The sequence below is a fragment of the Pocillopora damicornis genome, chromosome 3, assembly GCF_964200805.1.
Source record: "Pocillopora damicornis chromosome 3, jaPocDami1.2, whole genome shotgun sequence".
NCBI lineage: Eukaryota > Metazoa > Cnidaria > Anthozoa > Scleractinia > Pocilloporidae > Pocillopora > Pocillopora damicornis.
In genome coordinates this window covers 19,465,275-19,478,969 of record NC_142672.1, presented here as the reverse complement: position 1 = coordinate 19,478,969, position 13,695 = coordinate 19,465,275, and the positions used below count along the sequence as shown (strand labels likewise).

Sequence of the window (13,695 nt, the reverse complement as noted above, 5' to 3'; positions counted from 1 at the left end):
AAATTGCTGTCGCAAATACTTTGTTAATTTGTAGTCTCATAAATTATTACTTTCGCACAAACAGGAATTCTGTGATTTTGTCTTTATTTACAGGGTGTAGTTTAACAGGTACAAAAAAAATTTCTTACTGATAGTGAATTTAATGAACATTTTCCGGCCGTTTTGGATATTTTTACCTGAATGTAAATATGGCCGTGCCTTCAAGCGGTGATGGGAAACCCATTAAATCCACTCTACCTTTTCGAGTGTCTTGAAGCTTCATTTGGAATTCCCCTGTGTTTAAGCTACATAGGCATGCGCCGCTTTAACCCAAGATCTGTTTGTGAATCCTCCTCACTGGTGGCTATAAGATGAGGACATTAAAATTTTGGTTATTTTTTAGACCGATTTGTCAGTTTTTGAGCCAAATCTCGGTTGGTGTTCATTACAGTTTTCCGATTTTCCATTTCTTAGCATTTGGTTCTCGGTTTTAGTAAAAATGCTATCGGGTTTTCGGATTTGGTATCCGATGTGGTTTTCGGGTTTTCCTGTTTGGTTTCCGGTTTCTCCTTGATCTGAGCGGCAAGTATGCGCCTCTACTGATCTTGAATAGCCATGAAACCTCTGTATGCTCCACTTGTCACTGACTGTATCGGATCGATTAGGATTTTGATAACAGGGGATGTGAAAATTTATCTGTTTCGACGGTTTTGCGTGTGATTTTCGGTTTTAATCGAATTTTTTTTTTTTTTTGCGGTTCTGCGGTTTTGGATGATTTTTCTACGGTTTTGCGATTTCTAATAGACCCTAATGCTCTCTCCTACTCACTTCTTTATAAATGAATCACAAGAATTTGGCGTCACATCAACAACTTATGCCTGATAAGTTTGAGTGTTCTCATACCTGTTTGCTGGATAAAGTATGGATACTGAAGGGAGAAGTCACATGTTGATCTCTTCTGGGTGTAAAAGGGTTAAGAGTTATTATCTTGAGCCCTTTTGGTTTGAAAAGACTGCTTATCGTGATTTTGAATCGACCATGCGAGATCTCAAATGCATTTGTCTCGAATGGATAACGGAGAAAGTAACTTAAATTAATTAATCTACCATAATTCTGGGTTACGCTGAAATAATTCATGGTTCGTAAGCAAAGTGCGACTCTTAAAAGCTTGATTTAAAAATGGGTATGGATTTTAGAGGCTGAAGGTGAAGACAGGTGTGGAAAGTGTCGTGTTTTTGGTTTGACTCTGGACGGAACACTCCTTCCGATAATTTTGTGATGAATCAACCCTCGCCCCCTCTCCCTTCTGAGGATCTTCACTTGACGGGTGAACGCCTCTTTTTGATTATGGGCATCATGAAATGCGATAACCTTCCGACACGAATCATTTTGTCTTTTCTTATTGACGACTAATCGTGCTGTCTTCGTGTACGTTCTCAAACGAAAATCACCATAAACAAGATCGATCTGAGAAATTTGCGGACCTGAAGAATAACAATGTCCCTAAACAACGTGGCTATTTTTCTGTGAATTGATTTATACTGCCTCTTAGAAGCAACTCTTTTTAAGTATCTGTCAAACCCCTACAACTGCCTCCAGCCTTCTCTAAACTACTGACCGTCAACAGATATTTTCGTTGATGGCTGTCGTTCCGCGTTTTAGGATATTCTTTCATTCCGCGGTTAAGGGTATTGTTTCATCCTGTGATTTAGGAAATTCCACCATCCGCGTTTTAAGATATTTTCCCACTTTCCTCCGAATAGAGCAACGCTCGACAACAGGCTTGATCCTGCCCTAAGCTTGGTTGTCCGAGGAGCATATTTTCATTCACAGAAGTCGAATGATCTTAAAGAGAGATCTACTTAAAGTAATAAAATAACCCGATGAGAACTCAGAACAAGGGCTTCCTTCTCTTTTATTTCTTATTTGTTTGGTGTAAAGGACCCACATACAGCCTTGCCTTTTACGTGAGACGTGCTCCGGAAATAGAAATCTCACAAAGGTTCGGGTGAAAAAGAAACTTAAGAGAGCCGCCGAGGACATTCAGACTGTAGGCTAAATTTCAAAGCAAGAAAAAGCCAACGTTACGCTGAACATGTATCAATACTAAAAAGGCATACGGTTACAGTAAGCTAAATAACAGGGAACAATTGAAAACCGTAATTTGCCTTTAGCGCTTTAAATGTAAATGAGTAACTTAATGACGCTCGAAATCTCGACTGAATCTTGATTTTTAAAGCTTACCTTGCTTAACAGAAATGATAGGACCTCTTAAAATTTGTTGAAGTCATTTCGTTTTTAATTTTCTGGCAAGAGTGCTCGAACTTAACCAAGTGCCAATAGGTACCAGTCCTTATCATTGCCTGGACGAATTTTTGGGGATCACATGGTTTTCAGGGGGAAGGAGAGGGCATCAGTCGTCACCAACAGAGTATTGAGGAAGTAAGAAAGAAGGTTGACTGCAAATAAAATGCAAATGATAAGGAGATTATAGAAATATTGCAAAGCCTTAGGGGAGGGATCAGGTAATTTTATCGTGACACAAACGAAATCCTCCGACCTCTCCATGGGATAAATAACGACCAGTCATTGACCGTTATTGTTACGGTCAATGAAAAATATCAAGACTTCAACTTCTTTCCATTTCACTGCGCTCAAGCCGTTTGTGTGCGCGCTAGAGAGAAACAAATACTTGTATTCGTCGGCACTAAAGAGATTAGCTTCTATTTTTCTTCTCGGTTGAATCAAAGATTACAGGAATAGTGGGTAAAATGATAATCATTATTGCCGTTTGCTCATGCCTTGACCCATTCACTCTCAAGATCTCATTAGTAATTCTCCTTACTATCCGCCATACGATTTTCACGATGAAAGTTCTGAGAATTTAGTATTGGCTCAACCAATCCCCCAATTGATATTTTTCTTTATTCTTATCACTTGTCTGCTTGATATCGTATTGATATTGTAAGGAAAATTCTTTTAGGGTCACTCATGGGAGTGAAAGGGTTAACTCAGAATTGTCCGGCGGGAGCAGAAGGGAAAACGTTCCAAAAAGTCAGTAAGTTCTTTTTAAAGCCCATAGGCTAATCAGCCGCTTCCAAGTGGTGTAGGATATCAAGACTTCATTCCGTTTACTTTGTGGCGGCGGGACTTGTTTCACCACAGTCCAAGGTTCTGAGAAGTCGAAACAATCCTGCTGCTTCTCTAATGCGACTGAACTCAATACAGAACGCTTGAACTTCGATGAAAAGGTCCTGAAAAAAAGGGGAAAAAAATAATAATAAGAAACCCCAACAATAATTCGCTAAGCCACATGGACTTTCTCCTGGCAATTTTCCTGAAAACATGGCAAGCCTCTTGGTAGGCTGTCACGGATCTTTAGCTAGTAACAGAGGCTAAATCAAATGACTGAGCTATTCAAAGGGGGAGGGGTCCCATGTCTATCTCAGCGCTGCTATCGAGTTTCGTTTACTAACGAAACACGCAACATGCCTATTGCTTTCTAATCATTTATTCGAGTATCTTTCAGACCCTAATCAACCCATCTTCACTCAAAACTACTTGTGTCTCTAGATGTGATGATCGCTCTTCGGGTAAAATCTTAATTCCAAAGTTCAAATGACTTATTTTGAAGTAATCCGCCCTTCATAAATGTCGAGCTCTCAGTTGGCTTGATAGCTCAGTCAGTTAGAGCACTGCCCTTAGATCACCGGACAGTCATGAGTTTGAGTACCTGAAATTATTCCCAGAGCTTTATCTCCCTAACTAATAAAGTTTTGTATAGAAATGAGACGATTCTTCTTTTGTTAACACCACCTTTTAAGGTAACATACTCGAATCCGAAATTAACATCATTTGACATACGAGTGGTCTCATAGAGGGCGGTGTAATGAAATTAGGAAATAGAGATTGTTTCGGAAGTGACATGGTTGACTTTCGCCGACATTTCAATGAATTTTTTGGGTTCCTGTGGGTCTCATTTACTCATTAAGGCAAAGACGCCATCAGGATTAATTGTAATCCCCGCTGAACAACGATCCAATAACGGCAGGTGGTGTCACACGATGACCTTCCAGGAGCGTGAGATTGTCTCATTCATTGGAGAACTGCAAGCAAAACTTCACTACGCCAGACTTAACAAAAGTAAGGGCAGTTTAGATTAGAGACTTTCTTTGTTGGCCATTCTTCTTTCTAATCAAATTCTCTTTATTATATTTATAGTCCTTGATTATTTACCCACCTTTACGTCTATAATCTTGTTACGAATCAGAGACTGAAGAAAAACACAAACCTGCAAGGAAAAGGAAGATGAGAAAGCTTGGCATTCAAGGTCCAACTTCTCTTAAACGGACACTGAAGGGGGAAAAAAAACAAAGCGTCCGTAACAACGATGACTAATCAAGTGTCATTTGGAGAAACAGGCACGACCGTCTTAATATGCTCTATTAAGTATTGAAGCACTGTCTAGCTGATTAAGGACACGAACTACACCGCAATACTACAACTAAAAAATAATGTTATTTAAAGCATCTAAGACACGTGATAGAAACATACAGAAGTGAGCTGAGCGGTTATGAATATGGAGTTGAGTAGGAAGTTTGTCTACTCATCTTTGATATGCACATAAATAAGTGCCGACATACCAGTCTGACAAGTCTATTCTGCATATATTTATCTTTAATATTTTCACAGGTGGAAATACAGTTCGAGATGTAAAGATGAACAAACTCTTGAGGAAGATCCACGGCCTGAAAAAAACCAAGCAACAAGAACTAAGCTGTATTATAATACATAAAATATTTTCGTTCGCAAATTTGTCCTTAAAGATTATCTTACTATCTTAAGTGAAAACAACCAAACTACCTAAAGCTCGGGAAAACGTGCTTTGTGTTAGTTTTGAATCCGATTGGTTGAAAGAGTGGCGCGAGTTTTTTGGACCAATCACAGAGGGAAAGCAAAACCAAAACAATCCCGGATTACATTCGACACTCAAAGTTGAAAATTTCTCTTATATCTACTTACCGTTGTTAGTCTGTTGACGACCTCCATTGAATGCAGAGACATCTCCATGTTCACCAACACGGAGAAATACCTGATTACAACAGAAAGATTTGTAGTTCCTGCCATTTGCGTCGAATTCTGAATCGTCAAACTAAGACAGCCAAGTCATTAAGTGATTCTATAAAGGCAGCATCTACGGTCGAAATTTTAAACCCATTTCGGGACAATTTTAGAAAAGCAAAGTTACTCTGAGGAATCGCATAAACTTATTATTTCTGAGAAAAGGCAATCAGCCGTTGATACCACGCTCGCCTTTCGCACTACTCTATCAGATTATTTATGAATGGCACACTGTTCGCCATCCTCAATCCGTTCTCATTCATTCACTGAGTCGCCCATTTTGTCAGTAAGGGCCTATGGTATTGATATAATTAACAAACTAATACATGGTTGTTTGTAGATATGAAATTTCTCTTCTCGTGTTCAGCTCGATATGTCAGGAGTGAGCGTTATAGTTTCTGGGGCATACCGGTCTTTTAAGGCTGGTTTGGAGAACGCGGACTTGATGGTGAAGTCGTTCCCTAATCCTGGGTTCACTTAGCATTCACTAACCTTGAGGTTATTGATTGCTACCAAAGAACTTTGTCTGAATGCAAATCTCCAAACTACCGTGATACATAACCTGTATTTCCTGGCAAAAACTTGGCTTTGAATCGACTTAACTTTCCACCAACGACGAGTGGCTACTTACTCTGTTATTTGATTGGACTGCATTAACTTCAGTAGGACTTCAATGGCAATCAGTGGATTATTCTCCACAAGATCAGGAAGCTACAAAATACAATCAAGCATGTAAATACTGGTAACAGGAGACAGAGCTGAAAAAGGGCTTCGCATACCACGAACGTTGCGGGCTCATGTGTGAAACCAATGCAACATTGTAGTAAATTGACAGATTTTTGGAAAAGCTGAAAAGCGGCGAAGTTTTAAGCACCGGTTATGGCGTGAGTAGAAAGGTTAAGCTTGAAAATTTAATTACAGAGAGTCCTTTAAAAAGGCACAAAAGATTTTTTGCACAGCAATTTCTTCCTTGACACATTACTTCATAAAAACAACTTCCATGCTAAAATGTTCCAAGTTACCTTATTAGAATCAAGTCCACGTCCACATTACCTTATTTGGAGTAAGCCCCACGTGATATACGAGCTTCGGATCTTTTTCGAGTTCACTTAGGACTTGCTAAATGAAAAAGAAAACAGCTTCAACTAAACTTTGGCGTACGTCTCGCACTAAAATTTGTACTCAATCAGCGAGAAAATTGGACGAGCTGTGTTACTAAAATGTATTTTCATATCGACAGAGTGTTACACTTTTAAAGTCACTTAAACGTAAAATCCCGCAACGTGTCCTTCGCAAATAAGGGCATTTCATATGACAGACAAGCACTGGAACAAAATTAGTTCTCACTGTTACCCGGGAAGAGACACCCACAGCGATAAACAAAGATGGGAATGTTTCAAAATGGCCGCAGTAGTGTGAGTTTTCTTTAAGCCATGAACAGTTATAAGAATGTTTGACAAGCGTTCTTCACCTGTTGTTGTTGCATGACCAGAGGAGCCTTGAAAGCTTTGTTCATCAAACGACGAACTTCGGCACCTTACGAGATAATAATAGGGATAAAAAAATTGGACCATAAATATTCATTTGCTATGTAGCTCTTACTTATAAACATTCAAAGGAGATGTAAAGATTATATTTGTAGTATTCAGCACCAATCAAGACTACATGGTAGCTTTCACTGAATATGTAGAGGAGCGAAAGTAGCAAAGCCAACGGAAACATAAGTAGTCGAAGCTACTTAAAGTACATAAAAAGAAAAGCAACCAACTCTCTCTGTATGGTTTGAATCATAGGTAAACAAAAAAAGTAAGTTTAAATATTCGGCAATCGTCTTTCCAAATTTGGTTAGTCTTGACTTTACGCACTCGACCCAGTTTCCCAAATAAGCTGTTCAAACCACTGACTTACTGACCAGCGCTGTTTGTAACACACATGGTACTGTCCCATTCAACAGTATGCACTTCTCCAGTAGGGTTCATCCATACAAGCTACAAACCAATAATAAATAATAATCAAATATAGTTTGAGATTGATCAGAACAAATAAAAAAACTCTCTTTCAGATTTTTGCAGAATCTGAACATGTTGTACTGCCGTAGCACTTTTAAAGATATGTTGAAGTTCAAGTGAGGCCTAAAGCTGCTGTTAAACCCTTTAACTTCCAGAAGTGACTAACATGTAACCTCTCCCTTTCACATCCAAACAACATCCAGTAAAAAGGTAATGAGAATACTGAAACTCATCTGGTAGAAATTGTAATCTTGATTTAACACCAAATTCTTGTAACTATTTTAAACAGAATTGTGCAGCAGCTACAGTGGAGAATTAACCATCTGATCTTGGGAGTTAAAGGGTTAAAGAACTAGTTGGGTGCTACTTCCAACTGAGAGCTGCATGCCAATGGATTCTTCTGTACTGCGTCTTCCAATAGCAAGGACAATAACCTGAACAGTTTAGGGTGAGGTCTGTGGTTTTCAGGGTGTGTTAATAAGGGGATGCGTGTGTGAATGGACATCTCCACTGCGCACGATGGGAATATGAAGCACCCTTGCAGAGTTGAGTTTGATTGCATGAATTCACTAGCTATGTCATGATAAATGTTTGATGTCATGAGTGCTGTACCTCGTCATCACAGGAGTACAGTGGAGGTGGTATTCTGGCAAACACTGGTCTCAGATTTAACTCAGATGGTGGATTCAGCCCTGTTCAATGGAGATCAAATGCAGAATGAAGGAAAAAGGACACAAACTTCTGAGAAAGCAACTCAAAATGTGCTGCTATACATAAATCAAACCTCTGTTTGGCTTAATTTGACTAACACTATGCCAAACAATTTTCAAGCAGAGATATGTTGCACAAGAGTAAAAATATAAAAATATATAACAAAAAAACTAATGAGAATTCTAAACTCTGTTTGATAAGTCATGTAATGGGGTACAATTTGTAAGCACTTTGAGGGTTTGACCGGTAAAGGCCTTGGAAAAATCGGACACTGGCCACAAGGGAAACACACTGGGTCTGCTGTTTTATGCTTCTCTTCAAAGCCCACACAAAACTACCAACCACAATGAAGCTTGAATGAAGAATTCCCAGACTGACATTTTTAAGAATGACACAGACTGAAGTAAATCCCACCTCAGAGAAAACAAACTTAGAAATTTCACCTCTTTGTATGGCTTTGAAACAAACAGTTGGTTTCTTTAGCTCACCTGTGACAAGAGTCTCCGTGATTTGTGAAGCTGCTGTAGAATCAAACCCTGAACTGTTAAAATGAACAAAAGTCAGGTTTAAGTTAAAGTGGTTTGTAATTACAGGAATACAATGTAAAAGAATTCTTATTTAGCCCATTTTTCCCCTCCTTTGTAAGCAACCCACTCTTAAAACAGTAATTTATGCTTCCTCTCTGAGAAATAATACTTTTCTTCATCCCACATGGGTGGAAAATGGTTAACATCTCTGCTTGATTGAAAACCAAAATGATGAAGTTCAACATTGACCATAAAATTATTCCAAAGTTGGACAAGTATGAATGATAAATTTGTGATTTTCTTTCACCAAGGTTGTCTTTTTTGGTTTACATTGAGGTCTTTATCCTCCACAAGATTTTTTATTGAGACATGGAAAAAAAATCAATAGAAACACACTTCAAATAGCTCATCTCTCAGCTCCAAGTTCAATTTAAATATTTACAACAAAATTGGCATCAAGCAGAGGTCCATTAGTCTCTTGCTGACTGCCTGCTTATTACAGTGTTTGCAGATCACAGGTTTAGAAAATTGAACAAAAGAAGTAAATACAAAAAATTATATGATAAGCAACCTTTAGAATTGGCTGCTCTGTAGAGACAGAATAAAATCAATTACTGGAAACACATTTAAAAAGTAACAAATATGCAATCTTACAATGCAACTGGATAAAATTGAAACTCTAATTTCTCCATAATCTGTCAATTGAATAATGTTTTTGTGTCTATCTCTATTCAGTAGAGGTGTCTAATGAATACAGCCTAATTTTACATTATATATAGAAGAAGACATTTGTAATAAGGCTAATAACATCTGCTTAACATATCAGGAGATCCAGATAAGACAGGTTTCATTGTATTTTATGTAATTACCTGACATCTGGGTCAGCATCAGCCAGTACTGCTGGCAGTCCACAGCAGCTCAAGTCAGGCAACTGAGAATTTTTCTCTGTCAGAGCCAACTGCAGGGAACTAAGATCAATGTTCTGGAGAGAAATGCATAAATAGTGATATACTGCTATCCAAACATTATCTTCCATAACTGAAATTTAGACCACTTACATCCCACAACCACTTGTGAAGCTACCAGAAAGATAGAGCAGAAAAACTGTAACAGCCCCGAAATACTTACAAATACATGTATGAATGTGCATGAATTCTTTGGACCACCCAAGTGCAGTTCTCTCTAACTGTACTTTATCATGGATCTTTGTTACTGTGCACACTATGATTGCCAATTTGGTGGACTGTATTTCAATGTACAGCCCACTATATTCAAAAGTCTCTTTGAATTGAAATCTTTTCCCTCTGTTTGCCTCCAGATATTTCATGAATATCTTACTACCCTTTTTTTCTTGTTCTGTACTGTAGGTTACAGATCCCCATTTTTTCTGCCCAGATATTTTATGATTAGGGCCATAAATCCAGGCCAAAAAAAAAAACTCAGAAAATAACTTACAGTACAGACATTAACCCTTGGTTAGTAGAAGGCATAAATCCACATAAAAGTGATTTAAAAACTTTGATTGTTTTTAGGTGATGGTGTTTGTGTTTTACACTTTGAATGCGCACAAATTGACATCATGAAAAAAAAATTCAAATTCAAACACACATTTAAACAGCACAGCTAAGAGTTATTGCCTTGATAAAGATAGTGACAATTTCCCTATCTACAATAATCTTAGCACTTCCATCACACACTTCACAGTATTTAACTCATTTCATATGTAAAAGTACATAATTTTGCATTCCAAATCATATCTTACCTGTCCTCCCCCAGGAAAGTCGAATGCTAAAACTTGACGGGGATTTTTCTTTAGAAGCTGAAAAAAGGAAAAAACCAACAAAGTCCTTGGCAGCTTTCCAGTTAAAAATTATTGTTTATGTAGATCTAACATCTGTATCATTCTATTACCATACATCTCTCGGTACAAGCTTTCGTATTTCTTCTGTGTTTAGTTACAGGCAACTGGATTTAAAAAGTAATGATGAGCACTGTAATGGAAAATACTGCTGAAATTCTATTAATGGCTACCCTTATATATCAACCACCTGCCAAACACAGCAGGCAGATCAAGGATCAAGGACAACTGTATATGCAAAGTCTGCAAAAGAATGTTTACATTACACAATTTTCATGTTACTTAAAGTTTGCTTAATACTCACATCTCTTGATGGAGTGGTGATGAGAAGATACAAGAAAGATTTCTCAGCTGGACCCAGTGCTGGTAGTGATTCAAGACCACTGACCCTGTTTTCATCATTTGAACTCTAAAAGTCAGTAACAAATAAATGAAAAAACTACTTGTAAACATGTTTTTGACCTATTTACCACCTTAATCCTATCTTCACCCTAACATTAGTATGCTTATTCTCCAAGCTGTTCTCCATAAATTTCCTAAGGTGCTGACTAGAAGAATTTGTTAAACAATCAAGGTGATTATTTCCTTTGTTCTTGTGACCCTACTGTTTGATTCTGTTAGGAGAAATTAGATGCTAGTAACTCTTGGGGATCAAAGGACTCATCAATTTGCCATTGAAAAAAAAGCAAAATGAAAATACAAGCCTTTCATGTTGTTAACATTTGAATAACCAAATAAATTAATCAAACAGTTTGTTCTCCACTGGTTTGCGTAAAATCTGATCTGGGCACCTCCATGACACCACAAAAGATGGACGTCACTTTATTGTACCATCAATTTCCTTTATTCTTACAACCCTTATATGTGATTCAGGGGTGATACTGTAAGGAGAAATTAGATGTAAATGTACTTAAAGGTTTAATCAAAACTATAACGAAATTCTTGAATGTGATTGGCTATCACCAGGGCACAAATAGGACAGCATATACTTCATGCTCATAATTCCACAGTGCAATAGGATAGCTGAACAAACAGTTAACACATCATTCCTGTGTAACTGGACAGAACATGTCATGTATGAGCTGTTGTCTTGCATTTTGCCAAGTTAACTTTTTTCTCTATGAAAACACAACCAGTGCGTAGTTTCTTTAGCAAATTTTGTCAGAGTTTTGATTAATTGGGGACAGGACTTTGTGCTGTCCAATTCTGTCTGCAATGATACTCTTGATTTACAAATTGAACAAGAGCAAAGCATAATTTTATGACAGTAATAGGACCGAGAGGAGTCCAATTCCGTCTGTAATCATATCGGTGATAATCAAAATCTGATAAATGCAAAGTAGGAGTCCAATTTGTAAATCATGAGCATGATTACAGACAGAATTGGATGACACAAAGTCTTGTTACCATAAATAATCAACACAACTGGATACATGGCATACTCACCAGAACATGGACAAACACAGACGCAAAAGGGTTATTAGCTATAGGCTCGGCTTTATACATTTCGTACAACAAAAACAGGACTACAATTCTTTGGATGTTTAATGGCAGTAAGTCAGGTTGTTGTAAGAGCATAAGCTGTAAACAATTGGACAACAAAAAATGTTATAATGATGCTACACATGTGTGTAAGTGTTATTCAAATTTCATAATCTTCTGCTATCATATCTAATAATTTATAGGATTTTGTGGCCCAAGATAACCAAAGCCAACCACATGGACCACAGAAGAAAATTGTTACCCTGGTGGTTATTGTGTTAGACTGTGGAATTGGCCAAGGCATTGTGTTGTGTTAACAGTCACTGTGTGTGTGCTTTTTTCCTAAACTTTGTTTATAAAATGGGATTAGGAGTTTCCCTTTGCTATCCAATTTTTACATGTAGATCTCAGTCTCAATTCAAGTAGCACCAAAAAACTCTAAAACTGACACATAATTCATTACATGTACTGTACAGATGAGAACTTAAGAGGTAAATGTTATTGTGCTGCACATACCATTGCACTCCCAATTTGGAAATGTTCATTTTTATTAAATCTCTGGTGTAAGGAGGAAGCAATCGCTTCAAAGGAAGATGCAGCAAGGGAATCTTCAGCGAGGATACTAAGAGATAAACAAAACAATACATGAAGGGCACAGTTAAACCCTTTAACTCCCTGATCAAATTTGTAATTTTCCTTACCGTCAACCATACAATTCTTAAAATCCTACTTCAGAGAATTTAGTATTGAATCAACAAATTATTTCTAAATTGATATTTTTCTTGATTCTCATCACCTATCTAGTTGATATTGCCTTGATATGGTAAGGAGAAATTCTGTCTTGGGCACTCATGGGAGTTAAAGGGTTAAAGATTTGTTCAAGTCACTGCAGCTGTATTGCAGTTGTAAATTCTGTTGATGATCATGAGACTTCACAAGAACATTACTTAACAATGAAATCACTCCAATTAAATATTCTTAAAACACACAGATAAGGCTTGAGATTTTTTTTTCTCTCTGTGTCCATTACCTGAGGTCCCGGTAAAATTTCCGCACAGCCCCATACTATTGTTAAACAAATCTGTTGTCCCAATGGCAATGTATTGTTTTTGTCGTTGTTTTCTCTATCCAAGAACTGAATGCATAATGTAGTATGGGGCTGTGCAGAAATTTTACCGAGGTCCCTTGTAAATAAACTGTGATCGTTTAATAATTTGATACACTTAACCAGACATAGAATCAAGCTCACAACCTCACATCATAATGAGAAGTTTACAAGTTTGCTTTCAATATCATGAAATAAACGAGAAATAACCTACCTCAAAAGTGAGGACAATTCTTTAGGAGTGAGTGTCATGGTGAATTAAACACCAAAGCAACCAAGGAGACGAGAAATGAAAAGAAATTGTTCCACACTAATCCACGCCGATGGCTACCAGTCGGCCATGTTGGATTACAACTAGTGCCATACTCCCTCGGTGAAATGAATAAACATGCGCCCGCGGTCACTTAGTTATGTGTAGAAGACGCGGGAAAGATACCTAATTCTTCTCTGGAAACAGCTGTTACACAGGCAGCTACGCTCTTAGAGAGAAGCTTTGAAACATTCTATGGGTCGATAGATTCACTGTTTCCTAATCATTCCCAGCAATCACCAGCGTGTGACGGCGTTGCCAAGGAGTTTTAGAGCCGTAAGAAGTTTTAAAGCTGTCAGCCCGTCGTCGGAGCGAGCTCTAAAGAGGCCTACAAGTCACCTTAGGAAAGAATTACCACAGATGCTTTGAAAACCAGTCACCTCATTTGTGAGCGAAGATTAAAAACTACCCATCTGTTTTGCTTCGAAAACTCGTTAAGTAATCTATCTCTTGATCACGGCTGAACTTTCATGGCCTATCGAAAGTCTTACCTTAAATTCTCGATTTAGCGCCTCCCCTAGAATGGCGTTCCCTTCGACAAAGTGTCGCTCCCGTCGGAGGAAATTTTCAATCAGCATCCTTACTCGGCTTGA

General features: G+C 37.9%; 1 protein-coding gene across 1 annotated transcript; it reads right to left on the bottom strand.

The window, feature by feature from the left end:
- Nucleotides 1-2,676: 2,676 nt before the first annotated feature.
- On the bottom strand, nucleotides 2,677-13,441 carry LOC113665326 (CCR4-NOT transcription complex subunit 11). Its single transcript, XM_027181005.2, has 16 exons — nucleotides 13,007-13,441; nucleotides 12,204-12,309; nucleotides 11,652-11,786; nucleotides 10,510-10,614; nucleotides 10,110-10,166; nucleotides 9,217-9,329; nucleotides 8,309-8,361; nucleotides 7,722-7,801; nucleotides 7,013-7,088; nucleotides 6,572-6,636; nucleotides 6,154-6,219; nucleotides 5,732-5,811; nucleotides 5,002-5,071; nucleotides 4,623-4,727; nucleotides 4,220-4,270; nucleotides 2,677-3,233 (listed from the first exon to the last, which is right to left on the bottom strand). Exons 1-16 carry the CDS (start codon nucleotides 13,042-13,044, stop codon nucleotides 3,111-3,113), a joined length of 1,323 nt encoding a protein of 440 aa, XP_027036806.2. The 5' UTR covers nucleotides 13,045-13,441; the 3' UTR covers nucleotides 2,677-3,110.
- Between the last annotated feature and the right edge of the window lie 254 nt (nucleotides 13,442-13,695).